Source organism: Gobio gobio (genome assembly GCF_949357685.1).
Source record: "Gobio gobio genome assembly, chromosome: 23".
Classification (NCBI taxonomy): domain Eukaryota; kingdom Metazoa; phylum Chordata; class Actinopteri; order Cypriniformes; family Gobionidae; genus Gobio; species Gobio gobio.
In genome coordinates, this window is record NC_137119.1 from 40,906,891 (window position 1) to 40,930,390 (window position 23,500).

General features: G+C 39.0%; 1 protein-coding gene across 7 annotated transcripts in view; it reads right to left on the reverse strand.

Moving 5' to 3' along the window:
- The window catches only part of mybpc2b (myosin binding protein Cb), a 54,581-nt gene extending 32,036 nt beyond the window's left edge, over nt 1-22,545 (reverse strand). For 5 of the 7 annotated variants that reach the window (XR_013815677.1, XM_079806368.1, XM_079806367.1 and 2 more), the window contains exons 1-14: nt 22,439-22,545; nt 10,089-10,107; nt 8,387-8,446; nt 8,157-8,305; nt 6,377-6,494; nt 6,211-6,259; nt 4,378-4,437; nt 4,130-4,296; nt 3,911-4,043; nt 3,512-3,636; nt 1,817-1,922; nt 877-1,046; nt 591-756; nt 36-142 (exon numbers count right to left, since the gene is read on the reverse strand). Coding sequence is in view for 6 of the 7 variants with exons in the window: in XM_079806368.1 (XP_079662494.1) it covers nt 36-142; nt 591-756; nt 877-1,046; nt 1,817-1,922; nt 3,512-3,636; nt 3,911-4,043; nt 4,130-4,296; nt 4,378-4,437; nt 6,211-6,259; nt 6,377-6,494; nt 8,157-8,246 (1,291 nt within the window). In the remaining variant the exon portion in view is untranslated. Of the gene's footprint in view, nt 1-35; nt 143-590; nt 757-876; nt 1,047-1,816; nt 1,923-3,511; nt 3,637-3,910; nt 4,044-4,129; nt 4,297-4,377; nt 4,438-6,210; nt 6,260-6,376; nt 6,495-8,156; nt 8,306-8,386; nt 9,153-10,088; nt 10,108-22,428 lie in introns of all 7 variants that reach the window. The other 2 variants (XM_079806366.1, XM_079806365.1) reach the window with 1 other exon arrangement.
- Nucleotides 22,546-23,500: the final 955 nt, after the last annotated feature.

Genomic DNA, 23,500 nt, shown 5'->3' on the forward strand with positions numbered 1-23,500 from the left:
AGATAGTTTTGCTCACTATAGAGATTCCTTCTCACCCAGGAAGTTAAGTTTAGCGGAGATTGAGAGCGCATAACCTTCTGGGACAAACGTGTAATCTCCAGCATCCTCTGGCTTGACGTTATCAATGGTTAAACGATGAATCCTGGAATTGATGAACACACACACACATTTAAAGGGGACATATCATGACATTTTCCCATGTTTAAAGACTATAATCGGGTCACCCGTGCATCTGCCAACCCAGAAAACCTGAAAAAGTACAAGCCAGTAAGTCTGTTTTGGTAGCTCTGCAAGCACAAACACAGAAAAAAAGGAGCCGCTCAGATTTCTCTCCCCTTCTGATGTAGGAAGGGGATCTATTATAATATTACTCATTTGCATTTAAAGGCACATGCACGAAAACTTTCTGACTGTAGTCAGAAATAGGCATTTACAACATGGATTTATAAATTATCTGTGAGGATGAAACTTCACAGACACATTCTGGGGAGACTTAAATTACATCTTGTAAAAATGAGCATAACCGGTTCCCTTTAAAACATGTCTAATTACATCCAAGAGTGAAGTGAACAATGTGTCTGAACGCTGACCTGCCGATATGGGAAATCTTGATACGGTCACTGGCCTGAACTTCCACGCCATCCTTAAACCATTTCCCAGAGACCTTTTCGTCAGACACCTCACACTTGAACATAGCTTGCTCTGCCGATTTGACCGTGAGATCTGCGATACTTTGCAACACTTCTAGTTCCTTCTCTGGGGTTGAGATTGACAAAGACAAGAAACAAAGATTGAGTTGTCAACTTCGGTCTACAAAACCATCGGTTAAACAAAATGTAAATAAAAAAACGGTTGTATGGAGAGATCAGATTTTACCCTCAACGATGAGCTCTCCCTTCGATTGGCCTCCATTGGTGTAAACAAAGTACATTCCATTGTCCTCTAGTGTTGCCTCATTAATAATAAGCCAGTGACGTTTCCCATCCTTTTTAAATCGATACTTCGCATTTTTATCATCTCGAGACAGCTCCACATCTTCAAACATCCTACAGGTACACGTACATTAAAGGCAACATATTTATACACACATATATACAGTCAAACCAAAATTATTCAGACATCAGATATGTTTCACTAGTGTGTGCAGGACACTATAGTTCATTTCTGTAAGTGAGGAGAGCAAAATAAAGTAAACTGTGACATATTATACCCAAAAATTCTTCATACAGTGACTACCAGTAAAATTGGTAAAAATTTGTAACCAAAATGATTCAGACACTTTGAGCTGATCATGTTTTGCTGAAGTGTTTTTTCTTTAATCACTAATGTGACCTTGGACACCACAGACTGAACAAATTGAAGCATTGCTTGCTCATTGGTGGAGCTAAATTGGTATTATCTAATTGTGTAGTTAAATTTAAGAGCTGATTTGTTGAGTGTAATCCATTACATCCCTTTCTATCAAAGTTGTCTAACATTTTTACCATGAATTTGTTCTGACACAGTTCTTGTCATATTTTATTACCATTTTCTAAACTATAGCGAATAAACTGTGATAGTGTGAGAAAATGTTGAAGGTGTCAGAATAAATGTTGGTTTGACTATATGTGGTGAATATATAAGTACTATGGATGAAAGTAAAGAGAACTAAAACGGCTACGGAGGTCTCCATTAAATTGATTTCTTTTCTCAGTTTCCAGAGATTAAATAAGTAATTATAGCCATTTGACAGGACAATTGAAAGTAATCAATTTTAACATAAGAGACAAAATGTTGCAAACTATTGCCTGTTTGTAGTTCGTATGCATGTTTTTACCAAATGACGTGTGCTCCCTCCTCAGACACTTCTATCTCAAACTCCACTCTTTCTCCAACCACAACTTGATAGTCATCCAGCAGTTTAGTGATGGTGATCGGTGGTTCTGCAATGCACAAATTTGATGTGGTTTTAAACATTGTACCAGATAAAGAAAGTGTTATTAAATTGCATTGTACCCTCTCAAGATAAAATACATTTGAATTCAATGCTAAAGGGGATGGATTTTTTACAGTTTAATTTGACTTTAGTTCATGAAACTACAATGTGCTTCTTAGAAGGAGAATTATATGCTAAATAAATTTCACTTCACAATGATCAACTGTTTGCTTTGCAAAATCCATTACAAGAGTGCTGATATTTTAAGGTCGTCCCCTGACTACTCGTCCCCTACTGAAATATAAGATAAACTGAAAGAGACTTCCGCTCAATTTTCATTTTCCTTCAGTTCTCCGTCTTGGACTGCGGTATATTCTTAGGTTTTCTCCGCACAAATTTTTACTGGTCCAATCAGCGAACAGAGGGAGTGTCTGAGAACGATGACGTTGATGTTGTGCGCTAGTTTGAGTTGTAGTTCAGTAATGGCGGTGGAGAAAGATCGAGCGAAACCATTCATTCCGTTGTGGCACCGCTGCCGAATATCCAGAAGTTAAAGCCGGAGCAAGAACAAACTTTGCTGAGTTTTTTTGGAGGCCATGATGTTGTGTCCCGGTAAAGGTTTGATTTTCCAGCTCGCTCTGTTAGTGATGAAGGAGTTGCTGAAGCCCCGGTGAGTTAATTGTTTCGCGTTCGGTCGTAAGGCATTGTCATCATTTGCAGGGGCTAGTCAGTGATTTTATTGCCGTCCGTCTCCCACCACCCGCGTAAAAATCCCCGGCCGAAAGACCTCCTGCTTTAGACAAACACCAAGGTCATGTGGTCATTTAATTGCCGTCCGAATCCACATCTGAGTTTTCAAGAATATATCACTTCAAAATTCACTGTTTATATCCTTTTTGACCCCTGCAGAGCACCGTACGGTTGCGCTTCGCTGTAATTTGGATGCATTTCTAGACCTGTATTTCTTTAAATGCTGGCAAGTATTTTCAAGAGCAATATATTTCCTCAAGCTCAAAAAATAAAAGGAAGAAAAGCACGTAAACATTTGAATTGGGCCGTTATATACAGCAGCATTTATTCTTATCATACCAAGCATATGATATTTTATTTACAGTATGTTATGGATCACGTGAGCACCTCAGTTTTATGACTGAGGTGGTTGCACAATCTGCAGTTATTTTTATGGATTTCCATGTGAGAAACAGAGGCGAATGGCGCATGACATACGTCACGACCAAACGTTAGCGATTGGTTATGAAAGATCCCGAGTGGTTCTGGGAAGATCCAATAGTTTTAAACTTCAACAGAGTACCCGCCTTCAAGGAAGTAAACGCTTGTCAATGGAGAGTGGCCAGACTCTCCATTTATTATGGAATTGTTCATTACCCTAAAAGGGAAAACTATTATGCTAATAGGGTTGATGCATAATCCCAAGTCTATGTAGTCTATGTCAGTCTATGTCAAGTTATGTTTTTTTATATAAAAATGTGAAAAAAAAAAAAAAGCCTAGACAAGTTCATGTCAATAGACAAATAAATCAATAATATTTAAAAAATATATATATTGTTATTGAAAGGTTACTTGATTTACACACACCTTTAACAAAGACTTCAGTGAAGGATTTATCAGTCCCGCAAACACATTCATATGCCGCATCATCTGCCAGACTGCATTTGTTAATCGTGAGGGTTCGAATGTTTCCATTGGCCTCCATGATGTATCTGCCACACAAAGAGTCGGTTAAATCACAAATGTGCGCCACCTCCTTACAATATTAAACATGACAGAAGCCATAAAATAAGTTTGGATCTCGGTGCTTCTCATGGCCTGTATAGTTGGACCAAATATGAATGTTATTTTTGGCATTTTGTTTGGTTCAAAATATTAAAAACTGGATCATGATTTTCAATAAAATATTTTTTTTGTCTGGGTTTCCAATTAATGCATCTTTTTTTTGTCTAATTGAATATACGTCTGAATTTTCTGGATTCTCACTTGGCAGAAGGTTTGATCTCTTGGCCGTTCTTGAGCCATTTGACCTCAGAATTAGGGTCAGCCACCTCCACAGACAGGACGATCTTCTTTCCCTTATGAACGGAGTACGCCGACTCCAGTCGTCTCAGGAACGCTGTGGAAACATCCCACACACGATCACACATTTACAAACGGAAGCTCATAGACTTGATTTTTCATTCGTCTCTCTCGCTCTCGTACCCTCGCTAGTTTTGGGCTCCACAGCCTTCATCTTCTTGAGTCGTTTTAACATTCCACGCAGGTCAGTGATGCCGTACTGAAATGCAATCTTCTCATACTCGCTGGGATGAGCGCTCTTCAGAAGCTCCCAAACGTCGATCTCCGCCTCAGGCTCTGGCCTCTTTTTTCTGTGAAATTGACGTGATCAATAAAAGTTAAGTGGTTAGAGGAGATGGAGTGTGGTTTTACAGGACAGAGTGCACACTTACTTTTTAGCAGCTTTGAGAAGGGCACTGAAGTCCAGATTTCCGTCGTCCTCCCCAGCATCACTGTACAAGAGCATGTTGAATTTCATGCAATACACATACTTGTAAAAATATTTTTTTAGATAAATGTATATACATCAATCAGGCATAACATTATAGCTGCGTTTCCACCGAAATTACCCGGAACAATTTGTACCAGGAACTTTTTTTACAGGAACTTTTATCGGACAGAAAGAGCAAGACTGATATTTACTGAACGCAGAACGAACCTCGCAAAAGACTTAAAAATGTCGGTTAAAATAAAATGCTGCGTGAGTTCAACCAATCAGCATGTTCAGTGCCCAAGTCCCACCCCCGAAAGTTCCTGAACTTTGAAAAAGTACTACCTCGGGAGCAGGGCCGTTTGGAGGGGGAAATATTTACCCGGAACTTAATTTAGACCCTGCGGTCGAAACACACCAAGTACCAGCCCAAAGTCCCTGGGGAAAGTTCCTGCGGTGGAAACGCGGCTTATGACACAGGTGAAGTGACTAACACTGATGATCTCTTCATCACCTGTTAGTGGGTGGGATATATTAGGCAGCAAGTGAACATTTTGTTCTCAAAGGTGATGTGTTAGAAGCAGGAAAAATGGGCAAGCGTAAGGATTTGAGCGAGTTTGACAAGGGCCAGATTGTGATGGATAGACGACTGGGTCAGAGCATCTCCAAAACTGCAGCTCTTGTGGGCTGTTCCCGGTCTGCAGTGGTCAGTCTCTATCAAAAATGCTCAGAGGAAGGACCAGTGGAGAACCGGCCACAGGGTCATGAAGGACCAGTGGAGAACCGGCCACAGGGTCATGAAGGACCAGTGGAGAACCGGCCACAGGGTCATGAAGGACCAGTGGAGAACCGGCCACAGGGTCATGAAGGAACAGTGGAGAACCGGCCACAGGGTCATGAAGGAACAGTGGAGAACCGGCCACAGGGTCATGGGCGGCCAAGGCTCATTGATGCCCGTGGGGAGCGAAGGCTGGCCCGTGTGGTCCGATCAAACAGACGAGCTACTGGAGCTCAAACTGCTCAAGAAGTTAATGCTGGTTCTGATAGAAAGGTGTCAGAATACACAGAGCATCTCAGTTTGTAGCGTATGGGGCGGCAGAGCCGCAGACCAGTCAGCGTGCCCATGCTGACCCCTGACCCCGCCCAAAGAACCAACAGTGGCACGTGAGCATCAGAGCTGGACCACGGAGTAATGGAAGAAGGTGGCCTGGTCTGATGAATCACAGGAATCATGATTCTGCAGGATAATGCGCCCTGTCACAAAGCAAAAATGCTTCAGGAATGGTTTGAGGAGCACAACAACGAGTTTGAGGCGTTGACTTGGCCTCCAAATTCCCCAGATCTCAATCCAATCGAGCATCTGTGGGATGTGCTGAACAAACAAGTCCAATCCATGGAGGTCCCACCTCGCAACTTACAGGACTTAAAGGATCTACTGCTAACATCTTGGTGCCAGATACCACAGCACACCGTCAGGGGTCTAGTGGAGTCCATGCCTCGACGGGTCAGGGCTGTTTGGCAGCAAAAGGGGGACCAGCACTATAGTCATAATGTTATGCCTGATCGGTGTATATTGTGTGATTCACAAGTGTGCATTGTGAATTAAGACAAAAGAACAATTTGCATGTCAATGTTATCATATACTGTATACAACCCAAAATTTAGATTTAAATTAGATTAACTGTTGACCAATATGTGTTTTTACATTTACTCCTGTAACTGTCCAGTCACAAATTGTGAGAAATAGTTCTGTCTGTCTGTCTGTCTGCCTGTCTGTCTGTCTACTGAGACTTACGCTCTTTTGAAGGCAGACAAAATATCAGCTTCCTCCTCTTGCTCAGCAGCTACAGAAAAGCAAGAATGATAAATATAGAGCAGTCATTTACAGATGAGAGATAAAGAGATAAAGCGTGTAAGTGTTATTTTTGTTGTGTTTGATTGTGTGTGAAAGACACACTAACCCTCCACAGTGATCTCAAAGGTGCAGCTGTCACATTTGTCTTTGACAGTCACTTCACACCTGTATCCACCTGCGTCTCCTGGGACCACCTTGACGATCTTCATCTCGTATGTGTAGATCTGGGAGAGAACGAGAGAGTCAAAGAAATACAAATATTTTAACTATTTTGGTCATATTACATTTATTGGCATAAATATACACAGATGCACAAATCAGTGCCCCAATATTTAGATTAATGGTTGACTGATATGTTTTTAAATGGCTAATTCTTAAATTATTAGCCTATACATTTGGTCCTGCTAAATCCAATACGATTTTTGGTAGGCTACATGCTTTTCACCATGAGATGGATAGCCGAATTGTTATATAATTCAGATGGTTTTATGAAATGCCAAAGTTTTTATTTTTAAATGTGATCGTTGGTACATTTTACCAGTATTTACGATACTTTCAATACAAAAAATGTAAATATGTAGTATGAAAATTATTTCCAAATAAAAGCATTTTCTTTATCAAAAAGCCTTTTTCCAAAACGGTACATCTTGAAAAAAGGTGTTTGTCTCATAATCAGGGTCGTCTAATATTCGGAACAATATGTTATATGGTATCATGGGCGTCACAACCAAAGTATGTTTTCTTTTTAAGACCAATGATATTGGACCCATTCACTTTTACCGGCTCTAATTCAGTGCATATGTCCATTCACCTACCCATAACCGATAAAAACTTTATTATTAAACACATTAGGCTCTTTATTTTAAATATTTTCTTAATTTTTATGGAAAAGAAATGCCTTTCCGATCTGATATGTGATGGGAAAAGGGAGTAGCGCGAGTTCGGCATAAGGCGGATTCGAACCTTGGCCTTGCTCTTTACCCCTACACTATTGCCACAGTAATAAATGTATGCTGCGTCCCAATTCGCATACTATCCGTACTAAATAGTATTCGAAAAAAGAATTAGTATGTCCCAAATCTTAGTATGTTGAAAAGAGTATTCCAAAGATTCCCGGATGGTTTACTATTTCCGGTCAGAATCCGAAGTGCAGATCGATGCGCACTCTTAACGGCTGATATTACCCACAACCCATTGCGAGATGGACGAGGATTCGATTAGAACTACAAACGCGGATAAAAAGTGTTTAAAAAACTACAAACATGACGGTTACGCGAGTCTGACGGTTAAGTGGAGAGGATTAGATAAAGTGGTTTGAGTGAGCAATTATCAGTATTTAACTTGACGAAAAGATATTTATTCAATATTATCCACATTATATTTCTCCTTCAGCAGCATTGAGAACTTTTGTAATGATACGTTTGGCCATTAACTTTGCAAACACATGAGAGGAGTCTAAAGACCCACGAAAGGCAGATCAACGAGCGACTACATTTCTCTCCGATACGGTAGGAAATTAAATGTAAAGTGGGGGATTTGAACTGTGACGATGATTGACAGTTTAAGCGGTGACGGGACGCACGTAACAGAGTCCGTTAAAGATGACGAAGTAGTATGTCCCAAAGCTTGCATACTCTTCTGCTACACACTCAAAAGTATGTACTTTTTCTTCACAAAAAGAGTACATACTTTTAGGACGTAGTATAAGTAGGCGAATTGGGACGCAGCCATAGTGTCTTCCATAAATTTGTCTGGACCAACCAGATGATTAGTAAACAATATGGCCTATTTGTACATAATGTCACCAACTCCAGTAAAAAGTATTTATTTTATTGCTTCCGACGCCCATGTATGGCATTATATATGACAACACACTGCCCTCTAACCTTAGTGTTTCTGTCATAGGTCTCTTTAATCTGGATGTGTTTTCCTGCTTTGCTGCCGAGGTCCATCCACTTCCCCTTTAACCACTTCATGGTGGGTTTACGTGTGAGGTTAGTGGAGTCCACTTTGACCACAAACGATACATCTTTACCTGTGTACAAAACATCAATAATATCAACACAACATTCATCCTGTAATAACAAAAGTAACGCGCGCGTGTATGTTTCTATACCTGCGATGGCTACCACACTTTCCGGCTTCTCCACAAAAAGTCCTGTCAGCTCGGTTCGTTCTGCAAGCATGGAACAGGTATGTTATATAAATACAAAACACACATATGCAGACAGACTCGGATATTCACAGATAATTATCCATTAAATAACAAGTCATGGTGAAAATTCTGTCAGCAAGACGCACGCTGGTTCCATTTTAAATATTCCTTTCAAATATTTAAAACATATTAATTTCGAGCAATACAATGGGTTGTTGTCTAAAATTAACAACGAATTACAATTATGATAGTATCACTGTAATAACTGAATTCTGGGTGAGCTTCATGCACAGGGTAAGAGTCAACCATTCTTTCCTCTTCTCAGTTTTTTCATTCATTTTAATTAAAATGTATTTCCATATTAGGACGGGCCAATTATATTTACACACACCTCAATGTAAATATAATTGGATTGTACCAAATTATAGAGTCATGTCATGCATCCGGCTTAGAACTCTAAAAGAAATTCTAAGTGACTCCTTTATATAGTTAGTAGTAAGTGGTTTATATAAGGATTATACAAAAGGAGGATTGATGAAGTTACTAAGGGATTTATATAACATTCAGATTTATTACCATCCTCTCCTGGAGCTTCTGCAGATGAAAGAACAACATTAAACTAAAGAAACCTAGTGTATGCATAGCTTTATATTTTTCAATGGTTAAATACACTTGTCGTTTGGAAACGATGCATGCTAATGATTTCACTCACCATCAGGTTTTAGCTCTGTGGGAAGAAATGAGAAAAAGTGACATTAGACGAGGTAAGAAAGTAGAAATATAATAATGTATAATATAGTTAATAAATTATACATTTTTCAACAATATATTCACGATTTCACAGCAGCTCTTCTGAAAATTTCTAATTTTTAGCTAACTTTATGGACATTGATTTTCTGAGGTAAATGTAACGTCACGTGACATATTGTTTGTAATTTGTTGACGTCGTTTCGCTGTTGGAACACTGGTTGTGCGATCACATGAGACACACAATACATTTCAGTAAGTTTAGTACTTTATTTCAGCGTACCTTCAGAGGATCACTCATGTTTATGTCGCGCTATGATTAATATTGAGGAAGATTGGTTCGCTCGACGCTGCCATTTTGAACTGACGAGGGGGTTAAATCGATCTGTCACGCCACGCCCACATTTTGCTTCAAAAGCAACATTCGTAATAACATAATAACATAATTCGTAATGTGAAAGCTGAGACCATACATACATATATATATATATATACACATATATACATATACATATACATATACACATACATACATATACATACATATATATATATATATATATATATATATATATACATACATACATATACATTATATATATATATATATGGCTGAGACATTATTTTACCTAGTCAAAACTGACATATGTGTGACTTGTAATCAAATTAGACATACAAATATTTAAACAATTTTGGTCATATTACATTTATTGGCATAAATATACACATGCACAAATCAGTGCCCCAATATTTAGATTAATGGTTGACTGATATGTTTTTAAATGGTTAATTCTTAAATTGTTAACCTATACATTTGGTCCTGCTAAATCCTAAATATGCGGTTACATAGTTGTGAGAAACACATTCAGTCAAGTGTATATATGCAACTTTAATGTCTAAAAGTGAATGATGTCACTTACCCTCTGAGTTTACCTCTGTGGGAAGAAAGGAGAAAAAGCTCAAGTTAAAATTATACAGATTACAACTATTTACATTTACCCATTAGAACAGTGAATTAGAATACACTGAAAAAGTCATTTAGGATTTACTTTGAAAAGTTGACTCAGAAATTGCTATTAAATGTTACAAATCATTACAGAGAAACGGCAAGTATAGCGCATTGAATGAAACATGAACTTTACAGTAGTAATATATATTTATATTAATGTTTCAATGACACTACAAAAGGCATGTTTTTATATATATTTCTGCAATGCATTCATTCAATAAAATGTTCAACCTGCTGACCAGATGACCAAATGCTTTAGTGAATCATGACTGATGACCACCACCTAAGTTACTATGTAATCATTCTGACATCATCTGCCCTCATGATAAATATATTCCAGAACTCCGAGTAGTAAGCTGATATGTTTTAGGAATCCTCCGGCAGTCGGCCACATGGAAGCTCTACAATCCTATAAATATGACACCAGAAAAGTATAGGTGGAATAAACTGACCTTCTTCTGTATATTTTTACACACACTTGCTGAGAGCACGTAAGATCTTTGTGTATAACTTAAGTCATAGTTTAATTTTCCCCCCCCAAAACATGTTTTACTCTAAAAAAATCAAAGCCATAAATAATCTAAAGTAGTTTTAAACTTGATGGGCCCTATTTTAACGTTCTGAGCACATGGTCTAAAGCTCATGGCGCAGGTGCATTTAAGTCCGAATCCACTTTTGCTATTTAAACGACGAAAATAAAATGGTCAGCGCACTAGGCACATGGTCTAAAAGGGTTGTACCTCGTCTCTTAGTGAGTAATATGTGTGTTTTGGGCGTAACGAGCAATAAACCAATCAGAGTCTCATCTCCCTTTCCCTTTAAAAGCCAGTTGCGCTCGCACCATGGCGGATTCGCTATTTACATGTGAGCGGAAAGACTGAACGTATCCTTTTATTTATTTTTTTATATTTAAACATGTTTGTGTGCTGTTGCCCGTCCCTGTGTGTGTAATAAGCAGAGTGTATGGCCGTTGTAGGCCGCATATAGGCGCATATTACTAACATGCCCTTTAAATAACGCCGCGCTGTTGACTTTAGACCAGGTTTTTGTTAGTCAATTTAAATGCTATTTAAACAACGTGGCGCTGGACGTGAAAATGATAACTGCGTCGGGCTGAACCTATCAACAAACACTTGTGTCGCGCCTTACGTCGCATTGCGGCAGGTGTATGATAGGGCCCGATATCTCAAAAAATTAGCTTTCAGTAAAATTTAGTTTGGGTGCAGTAACGTTTCCATTAGATTAAATTCGTCTCCCAATCCAAAGTGGTAATTTTTGACCGTGAATAATACAAGTGTGACTATTTGACATGGACATGATTTCTTTGTGTGTTCACACAGCAAGTATCAAAACCTTTACCAAGTTCTGAACCTTTCTGGTTAAGTAAAAGTTCTAAAAAAAACAAAAATGACTGAAGAGCACCAGAGTTTAAAAAAAAAGTGAATTTTATTTACATTAAATAAATATTTCCTAGTTATCAGCATCTGCGGTTGAAAACCCCATGTCGGTTGAGTGCTAATTTTTTGTTTTGGCAATTGAGGTGTTGATGCAACTTCATCAAAATGTTTCCACTCTGATGATGAGAAACTCTCAGTGATCATGTGGTCTGAAATAGCAGCATGCCTAACATCCACCCGCCTCATTCTCAGGAGGGCGCGTTGTTGCCATGGTGCTTGTTAAAAGGCCATGATAACTTCTAACCTCTCTTATGTCAGGTCAGGAATCCAACGAGCGACCACACCGGGATCAAATAGCAAAAACATCTTGTGGTCAGGCTCTTATGGTCAGACAAATTACTGTCTCGAAGTATAATGACCCGTAACCACAGATGTGCAGCAATTTATTTTAGGTTAACTAAGAGGATGTGCCACACAGGATGTTTTTATGTTTCCACTTTTGATTTAATCGATTTCCAGCTCCAGCTCAATTATATATTTAGTGCCCGCAATCTTAAAAAGTAAGTAGGGTGGATCAGTACAGCACTGCTTCCTTATGAAGGATGTTGTTACCCTTTTAGGTCTCTATAAAATATAAACCCCAACCCATGATGTCATTTGTCTGTCTTCCCCGGCCTCTTTTTTAAAGCAACATATCACATTTCAAACCACACATACAAATTACAACAGTAAAGTTGTAAGCTCTCACAAACCTCTACTGTAACACCTTAAGCTCATAACATCCCATGTAAAAAATAACATAACTGATCAATTCAAGCAATAACCAGTAGTTCATGTTTTTTTCTAATGTGATTTCTACACCAATGATTGCAGCATTTCCAGAGGAAACACAGTCACATAATGTAGATTTGTTAAAGTTCTTCCAAATTTTGTGGCATTTAAAAAAAGCTTTGTACATTTTATTTCAATCCTAAAAATAAAAACAAGTGAGAAAAGAATTTCTTTAAAACTCCAAATTATTTACAATATATATTGATAATCCCGCCTTAAGTTTAAAGGGACCTATTATGCCCCTTTTTACAAAATGTAAAATAAGTCTATGATGTCCCAGTGTGTGTGAAGTTTTAGCTCAAAATAACCCCGCAGATTTTTTATGGCATGTTAATATTTTCCACTTTTTTTAGGGGTGAGCAAAAATACTTCGTTTTTGTGTGTTTCCCTTTAAATGCAAATGAGCTGGTGCTCCCGGCCCCTTTCAAGAAGAGGGAGGAGCTTCAAGAGCTCACTGGCAACAACAAAACAGGACAATCTCACGCACTGAAAATGTCAAACTGTCAGTATAGTTTCTGAAGACGAGGGTGCTATGATTCGTCGTCGCTATGATTATCTTCTATCAAGTAACAGATACCCAGCAAACAGGGAAGGTTCTCAGAACTTTCTGGCAAGGTTCTCTCAAAGTTATGAACAAATGTTCTTCTAGTATTAATAGACCGTTTGTTCAAAGTTTAAAGGGGTCACCTTAAGTTTAAAATTTAAAAGTTTTAGCTCAAAATACTTGTCACTTTTTGGGGCGTGAGCAAAAACACTGCGTTTTTGTGTGAGTCCCTTTAAATGCAAATGAGCTGGCGGAGCTTCAAGAATCCGTTCATTTGAAGAGACTGCTTTTGATTTATGGGAATTATAAAAAATGAGGGAGTGGACTTTTAACATTATAGGCTGGTTGGTTCTCACACACTGTGGACACACAGCAGTGTTCAAACACCTTAAAGTGAATTTTGCATATATTTCAGTATTCATAAGGACTTTTATTTATTTATTGATTTAAATGTATGCTGTTTGGATTTATTATGTTTAACATTAGCCGCGTTTCCATTACAAATTTGCGCAAAACTTTTGCGATATATTTTCTAAATGTTGATAAATAAACTATTGCGAAATGACAGGGTTTCCATTAACCGATGTTATGCGACTAAAACTTTTTTTTTTCCTCTCGCGATAAGTCATTCCAAAATTATGCCACGTATGTTGTAGGTTTATGTATATCCCATCCACCACACTAGCCATTATTTTTAATCGAAGGAGACGTAGGCGTGTTGGGAGCGGCCACGGATAGGTGTTTCTCCCTCATATCTGCTTCAAGGTCTTCATGATAATTTGTGGCATTTCTTTGTTGTTTAGAATCCAGTATTCCAGTAATTATATTCTCTTTCATGAGTTTAATAAAGAACTCTCGCCTTCTGTCCGACATACGGCGTCATCTTTGAAGAATGACCGTCTTCCTACGCCAGGTGACCTCTAAATGCGGAAAAACTGTTTCCATTGCAGTTTTGCGAATATGTTCTTTTTCAAATTGCCTGAAAAACCAACTCATACGAGCGTAAAAAGTTTTTTGCGATATATGGGAGTTTTTGCGAAATTGACGCGTTTCCATTGGGCATTTTTCCGATTCGCAATTTCAATTTCCGCAATTTGAATGGAAACGCGGCTAGTGATAATGCTTGATAACCGATCATTTGTTATTTGAGCAGATTTAATAAAAGTAAAAAAACGTCTTTCAGGTAGTGATACGCGATTCATACATTTCCGTCACGTGACAAATGAACGAAAGACTCAAGACTTTTAATTTATCAATGGCTGCATTATACTGATTTCTTAATTCAGAATATGATCAAAGGTCACAAATGTGCACATACTCAGGAAAATTGGCTATAGAAAATATAACATTTTAACTTGTTCAAAATGACTTCATTAAAGTTAATTTTGCAGATTCAAAGATATGACAAAACGATCCGATCTTCTAATCCTGCTCTAAATCTTATTATATGTAAACCAAGACAATTTAAGCCATTAATGCCACACAAATTACACATTTCACCTTTACTATCATATAATAATTTTCAGTATTTGCCATAATGCATTCATGTACTGATTTGACCCACTTCATTCTGCATCCATTAGCCACTAGCCTAGTAAATAACTCCACAGAGAAGCGCTTTATATCCATGTTTTCATGGTTTATATACTTATTTTAAGTATAAACACCTCACTAGTAAGGAACTTGGTCTTCACAATTGACCTCAGATGAATGTGTGTGTGTGATACTCAACACAGTGTACTACATACTGGATTTAGCACATTAGGACGGTAAGCTCCTGTCTTAGCACAATTCCACATCCACACACACACGCGCACACAAATGGCTGCTCCCAACAGAGTTGCTAAAACCTCCATCTATCACTCAGGCAATTGAGATGATATTCAGGTTATGTTAATATAAATAAAAGCATCTGGTCACATTAGCAAATCTGGGTGGCAAATAATGCGCCACATATTGAAATGGTGCCGAGGCTGCGTCTATATTTGTGCACGTAGACGACGGATGTGGCGTTGTGGCTGAAGCTCAGTTTGCAGGTCTGAGACGCGATCTCTCAGCATTGTGCCCCTGAGCAATCACTTGATCCCGGGTCACTCCATTGAAATGTAATGTGCTGGATCACAGCTGGTTTCACTTCAGGACCTTTCAAATTCAGTTATGCAACCTATACCAGAGTCAAACTATTTACCTTGCATTGTTTGGATCATGGTTTCTGAGGACGAGGGCGTGTCGTCGCTATGATTATCTTCTATCAAGTAACAGATTCCCATGCCAACAGGGAAGGTTCTCAGAACTTTCTGGCAAGGTTCTCTCAAAGTTATGAACAAACGTTCTTTCAGTAACATTAGTAGACCGTTCTTTCAAAGTCATCTGGTCTTAAATAATAATTGAATAACCATTTAATAATAGCAAAATGATAAAACGGAATGTTCCAATGTTTCAGAGTAACATTTTTTAAACATTTAAAAAACAGGACCTTTTGAACGTTCAGAGAATATTCAGGAATACATACTCCTCTCTCTTATAAGTTTATAATCATATTGATTTTGCTAGCATAACTTTGGACTATTATATGCATTTTATTATTTGCACATAGCATTGTTTTTTGCACAGCTGTCCATTACACGTTTCTGATTTTACATGATATAAAATGCATATGAGGTGCTTCTTAATGCTCAGGACTTTTGACCTGTGGTTGGTAATATAATGTTCTGGCAGCTGCAGGGTCATAATAAATAACTGAATAGATACAGTATCTCAGTTTTACATTGTTGGCAAATGCAAACTGTTCTAAGGTTTCTAGCAGGCGTCAAGATTTGATTTGCATTCTGTTGATTTATATCTTAAAGGGATAGTTCACCCAAAAATGAAAATTAGCCCATGATTTACTCACCCTCAAGTCATCCGACGTTTGAATGACATTCTTCTTTCAGTTATATTAAACATTTTCTGGCTAATCCAAGCTTTATAATAGCAGTAATAGTTGCTCTGTTTTTGAAGTCCATAAAAAGTGCATCTGTCCATCATATAATTGCTCCACGCGGCTCCGGGGTGTTAATAAAGGCCTTCTGAAGGGAATCGATGTGTTTGTGTAAGAAAAATATCCATATTTAAAAATGTATTTCATTTTTTTCTATGGCTCTGCATCAGCCGTCCCCGCGCCATCACTTCCGGCGAATAAGGTCAAAATACACGAAAAATACTGGCGCGATCATAGATATATACATAGATTTCTCATTAGTGCCTGCGCGGATTGGTCGAATGAGGCATCTACGTATATCAATGATCGCGCCAGTATTTTGACCTTATTCGCCGAAAGTTATGGTGCTGGGAAAACTAGATGACATTCTTCTGATAAGAGGTAAACAAATAACAAATACTGTTGGGTTTCTCGCAGAAACCGATCGTTTTGTGTCTTAAGACATCAATGTGTCGCCACGAGCCGCATGGTTTAAAAAGTATTTGTATGTCTATGTGTTATATCCCCATTGACATCATTATACGACTATCACACTGCAACGGTTGGAGTTAAAAATCTTCATTTGTGTTCTACTGAAGAAACAAAGACACCTACATCTTGAATGCCCTGGGGGTAAGCAGATAAACATAAACATTTCGTTTTTGGGTGAACTATCCCTTTAAGGGTTCTTATGCTATTTCATGCATTCTGACTAATTTACACTGTTAAAGAGTTGATTCTCATGCTAAACATGGCCAAAATAAAAAAAACGAGTTGGATGTATGACGGAGTATTTCTGTGCCAAATACACTCCTTCAGGATTCGAACAAGTTTCGGAGTGTTTCTTTTCGGGTATGGCCCTGTATGATGTCATAAAGGGTGGAATTCCTTGTATGGGCACTTCTCCCGGATGAGCGCACACACACACGCAGGGCCGTTTCTAGCCATTTTGACGCCCTAGGCGAAATCCTTATTGGTGCCCCCAGTCAAATTTTAAAAAGCAACATTGGTATTACTGGTATTAATGAAAAAATATATACATACCAAATTATATTTGTATATATTTGTTAATAAGGAATTAAATTAATACCTGTAATAGGCCTACCATTATTTAGCCAGATGCCTAGGCTATATATATATATATATTTGTACAGTGTCTAGTTGCTAAGAAAGTGTTTTTGCAGTTTATTTATATTTTGCCCATCTCACAGCATGATTTTTTTGACTGCCACAAATACTACCCTAACAAAATACAGATTTGTGCACTTTTTACTGTACCTGTTTTTTTAGTTGGCCTTTAATTTGAATTTAGCTTTATTGTATGTTTAAAAAAGCGTTACCTCACCAAAGCATTGACCGAGCTCTTTCATCTAATGGTGTTGTTGAGCGCTCCAAACGCAAACTTTTTTGACAGTAATTGACAGTACTCTGATCCAATGGCATATAGGGATCGTCAGATTGACAGTTCTCTGAGCCAATAGTGTGGGGGAACTGGTGGGGGCGGCAATATCATTTTAGAGTGGCCGTGACACCCTTTACACACACAAATCTAGTGCAAGATTTCCCACCCACTCACTGATGGCGCCTTAGGCGACCACCTAGTATTTTTATAGTCCTAAAAAAGGCCCCACACACACACACACACACACACACACACACACACACACACACACACACACACACACACACACACACACACACACACACACACACACACACACACACACACACACACACACACACACACACACACACACACACACACACACACACACACACACACACACACACACACACACACACACACACACACACACACACACACACACACACACACACACACACACACACACACACACACACACACACACAAGTAAGAGCAAGAGCGCATCCATTAACGAGCTTCGCTCAGGTTTCGGGAGCCGTCAGCAGCGCTGCCATTTTGTTTTTAGACCACAAAATCAACAATGTCACTAAAAAGTGTGTTTCTGGTGTGAGGGAAAGATCACCTTGATGCAGTTTGTTTTTCTGGAGCAGCAACGGAGTTCTGCAAGTGTGTGTGTTTGTTCCCTGTCACGAGTCGAAACCGCAGACGATGAGTGAAACTGCATCAAATGTGTGTGTTTTGTTGGCTAATTGGCGCGCGAGTGCATATAATAACAACATGAACGTATAGTGAATCGAAAATTATCCAGAGATAATGCCATAATGTATTGTGTTTGTGTATGTGTGTGTGAGACTCTTTAGCTCCGCCCACTGCACGCCTCCACGAGCTCGGCTGTTTTCTGAAAGAATCGGTACAGCGTATCTATCTTTTATAAATATGATACAGCTAAAGACTCTTCAGAGATATGAAGGATGCAACACTACTCTATAGATACTCAAGATTAACATGAGAAACTGTGTGTTATGTACACTTTAAAATTAGCAACCCAGAACGGTATTGTCATTGAAAATATTAGATTGTTAATGTATCTTTGAACAAATAAATGCAGCCTTGGTGAGCACTTCTTTCTAAAAAAAATCCACCCTAAACTTTTGAATATAGCGTAGCATTGCACAAAAGCAAGCGTTGCCTTTTCCATGATTCATTATTCCATGAGCGGGGAGGTGAGCGAGTTAACATTAGATCTTAGTATGTTGAGTTGGCTCAACTTAAAACAAATGAGCTATAAATTAGGTCTTCATTTCATGCGACTGTTTCAAAAGAAGCCGTTCATGCCACCTTTAAATAGAAGACTCCGCTACAACATTGCATTTGATGGTGGCAAACGTTGTTAAACTGTCTCTCAGTGTGTTCTTTCACACTATAAAATCTCTGAAACTGAAGTGGCGATTATCAGCATATGATGGTATTTTTAGAGCTCGTCTCTCCCCTGGGGTTCTGCGGCATTACCATATCGGACAACAGCATCTGGAAGAACCCTTAAAAGTGCGCGCCGGTGTGTAAATCAACACTTCTGACAGGCTGCTGAACGGATTTACTGCCATAGGGATGCGTTCATTGAAAAGGTGGGGCGAGGTAGCAGAGGTTGCAATGAAGCGGTCCGGGGGATTAATGAAGTTCATGACGCGGTATTCCATTGTTTTGTCCTCCACACGATCCCATTATAATAAAATCTCGTTTTGCTCCGCTTGTTACACAATTCATGATTGAATAAAGTGGTCAAATAAAGTGTGATTTACAGACCGGATGATGAGGTGAAAATAGAAAAGGCAGAGGTCACCATGGGATATTTATATCTTACTCTGGAGTGTCAAAAGGGTCAACAATTCTAGATACTGAAAACGTTCATCTAATTCTGTTTAGGTTTTGTGTCATATGATATACTGTCTGTCATGTGACTGGATTTAGTAAAGGTCTCGAGGGTCACTCTTTTATTAGTGTCCAAACTGTTAATTGGATCCCAGCAGGGACTTATACACTCGCTCCAAATCAAATAGTGTGTCTCCACCGATGTGGCTCCAGGTTTCGGATTCCTCTAGTCTTAAATTAGGTGTTGCCTTTTTCTAATTCATCAAAATCTGTTGATGTTTAATTTCCATTCATTTGGATTGCACAGTTTTTACAAGCAAACTTGTAAGTCATACATGAATGAAACGGGTCAGGTTTCTGGAATATTACTGATAAACTGAATGTGTTTTAAATACACTGTAAGTACACTATTTATCATCAATAAATCCAGTTTGTTTCAATATACATTTAACTTGAATATTGCTAGTCTCACAGCTAGCCGTATATATTTAATTTTATATAATGATCTAATTCAAGCGATCTGATCAATGTATTTTGAAAATATTTATTTAAATAAAATCAATGAGATGAAAATAGTTTTTGGAGTGCATTCATTTGTGTATGACTGACAAATATGCATCACAAGTTTATTAGTTTAAGTTAAAATGTATAAATCTGAATTTTAGGCCTGAATATTTTCCGGGTGTAAAGTAATCTTTTAAAGTTGATGCAGACATTATCAGGCTTGTGGTATGAAACGTTTGTAATCCGTCGGTCAGTGTGGAATTGTGCTAAGATCTGGAGATGAGCAGCGGACACGTTCATCTCCAGGGTTTCTCGTCTTACAGGCTCGCTAGAGCAGGATGGCTTAAAAAGATAAACTACTATGTCAGGAGGAAGAGACATATTTCATAACTGTATACATCTGACAGAGCATTTGGTTTTATGTGTGCTGCCTCAGGTTTAGTGAACTGTTAATGGATAGTTTAGACTACAGACATATATCTATCTGTCTGTCTGTCTATCTATCATTCTCTGTCTGTCTGTCTGTCTGTCTGTCTATCTATCAGTCTCTGTCTGTCTGTCTGTCTATCTATCAGTCTCTGTCTGTCTGTCTGTCTATCTATCAGTCTCTGTCTGTCTGTCTGTCTATCTATCATTCTCTGTCTGTCTGTCTGTCTGTCTGTCTGTCTATCTATCAGTCTCTGTCTGTCTGTCTGTCTATCTATCAGTCTCTGTCTGTCTGTCTGTCTATCTATCAGTCTCTGTCTGTCTGTCTGTCTATCTATCATTCTCTGTCTGTCTGTCTGTCTGTCTGTCTATCTATCAGTCTCTGTCTGTCTGTCTGTCTATCTATCAGTCTCTGTCTGTCTGTCTGTCTATCTATCAGTCTCTGTCTGTCTGTCTGTCTATCTATCAGTCTCTGTCTGTCTGTCTGTCTGTCTGTCTGTCTGTCTGTCTGTCTGTCTGTCCGTCTGACTGTATGTTTGTCTGTCTATCTGTCTGCCTGCCTGCCTGCCTACCTGTCTGTCTATCTGCTTGTCTGTCTGTCTGTCTGCCTGCCTGCCTGTCTATCTGTCTCTGTCTGTCTGTCTATCTGTCTCTATCTGCCTGTTTGTCTGTCTGTCTATCTGCCTGACTGTCTCTCTGTCTCTATCTGTCTGTCTGTCTGTCTGTCTGTCTGTCTGTCTGTCTGTCTGTCTGTCTGTCTGTCTGTCTGTCTGTCTGTCTGTCTGTCTGTCTGTCACTGTCTGCCAATCTGTCTCTGCCTGTCTGTCTATCTGTTTCTGTCTGTCTATCAGCCTGTCTCTGTCTGTCTGTCTGTCTATCTCTCTCTCTGTCTGTCTGTCTGTCTATCTGTCTATCTGTCTGTCTGTCTGCCAATCTGTCTCTGCCTGTCTGTCTATCTGTCTCTGTCTGTCTATCTATCAGCCTGTCTCTGTCTGTCTATCTCTCTCTCTGTCTGTCTGTCTATCTGTCTCTGTCTGTCTGTCTATCTGTCTCTGTCTGTCTGTCTATCTGTCTGTCTATCTGCCTGTCACTGTCTGCCAATCTGTCTCTGCCTGTCTATCTGCCTCTGTCTGTCTGTCTGTCTGCCTGCCTGTGTGTCTGTCTGTCTATCTACCTGTCTCTGGCTGTCTGTCTATCTGTCTCTGCCTGTCTGTCTATCTGTCTCTGCCTGTCTGTCTATCTGTCTGTCTGTCCGTCTGTCTATCTGTCTCTACCTGTCTGTCTATCTGTCTCAGCCTGTCTGTCTGTCCGTCTGTCTATCCGCCTGTCTCTGTCTGCCTATCTGTCTCTGCCTGTCTGTCTATCTGTCTGTCTGTCTGTCTGTCCGCCTATCTGCCTGTCTCTGTCTGCCTATCTGTCTCTGCGTCTGTCTGTCTGTCTATCTATCTGTCAGTTTACTGAATGCTATGCCATGTAGATGAAAGTTATGGCATCATGCATAGGCCTAATAATTATATAATTAATATTGTCATATAGCGACACTTCATCCATTACACTGAAAATTATTATTATTTTTTTAAGTAGAAGGATTGAAATAATAGTTTCTTGTAAAATGTAACTCCAATATTCCCTGTAAACTATGTGTGTGTGTGTGTGTGTTGGCGTGTGTGTGTTCCAGCTTTCATATGCCAGCTCTGGTCTGGAAGGTTTTAATTTTACCAACTGTGCAACTTTATCTCTCTGCCCTGACACATCTGCTCCATTCTCTCTCTTCACACTGAACCCTTCCTCATTCATGAACGACCTTTCCTCCTCCCCCTACAGTTTTCATCCTCTTGCATTACATATACTATTCATTTAAGGAGCTCCACATTTTTAGAGACGTTTAAAGCTTCCAAACTAAAGAAGGTGCATGGAAATATTGTGAAATAAATATTAGAAGCGGAAAACAAAACAGCACAATACATGCCAAAATTACAATATATCTGTCATGCATCAAAGAAAAAAGATTGAATGTATCAATCTAACAGTTCTACATCAGCAAACATCAGTTTTGTTGAAAACAAGTTTAAAGTTTGATTCTTATCTCTGACCTGACAATATCAGCTGATAAATAAACAATAATATGAGCACAAAATACAAGCAAAACTTGTCAGTAAATACTGATTGGCGCAATTTCTTGTCGTCAAGTTTTGTAAAGTATTTCTGTTAACATCACCACCAATACTGTTGCTACTAAACATACTAGTTACTACTACTACTACTAAATAAAGAGCAGAAGAAGCTTAAATACTAAAAAGCCAGAGATTGATTAAGAGTGAAGGGAAAGCAGAGATGTACCTTCTGTGGGCTCAGGCATGGTTGAGGCTGCGTCTTGCTTGTCTTCCTTCGACTGACAGCTAGTGTCACTTTTTTTTGCTTTTTATTTCACAGTCCCTCTGTTATTCAAAGCGTTCAGGGAACTCAAATTACCCACCAAGCAAGGAGAGAGTGGGAAGGAGGGAGAAACCAGGGGGAGAGAAGAGAGGACTGACACTTGAAACCCCACTTGGATTCTCCTAGTCCAGGAAAAAAGTTTGGAGGGATGGAGGGAGAGAGAGAGAGAGAGAGAGAGAGAGAGAGACAGAGAGAGAGACAGAGAGAGAGACAGAGATGAGGGACGGGGCACGAGTGTTTGCTGACAGACGTGTTAAGGTGTTGTTATTTTACAGAGCGTTTTACACCAGCTAAACAGAATACCACGAGTCCGCTCTTTCAACGCCATTTCTCATAAGCACACCACAATATTTCTCGATTTCTCTCCATCTGTCTTTAATTGAATCAAATTTATTAGCATTTTCTGTGGTGATTTTTGTGGCGAATACAATATTGTTGAGAAATAATCATATAATATACTGTCAAATGTACTGGCAAGCAGGGTGGGGCCGAGAGCCGTGAGAACGGAGCAGGGCCACACCGGTCTCAAGTCCCACGGAAGGATAAAAGGGAAGCGACGACAGTGCAAGACGAGAGAGGACCAAGCCTGGGACATTTATGATGTGTTTTATTATGTTTATATGCGCAGTTGTCCATGAGGGGCTGTCGCTTTACTTTCCGTTTTGTAGTTTGTTTATTTTGTCTTAAACCCTCTATGGGACTAATTATGAAATCACCACTAAAGAGAAAATTAATGAGTTTATATTTTCCATATATTTAAGGCTAAAATCATTTTCAAAAATTTGTTTTCTACATCTGTCCTTTGACCTTATATTTCTGGAATTAGGGAACACCTGACTTTGATCGGATTTTACTACCCCTTACTATCAATACTTTGATATTTGGGCATTAGCATATAGCTATCGACCTCTGTTTTCGAACTTCTGACGCTGGTTTCGTCTCGATCGGACTAGCAGTTTCGAAGAT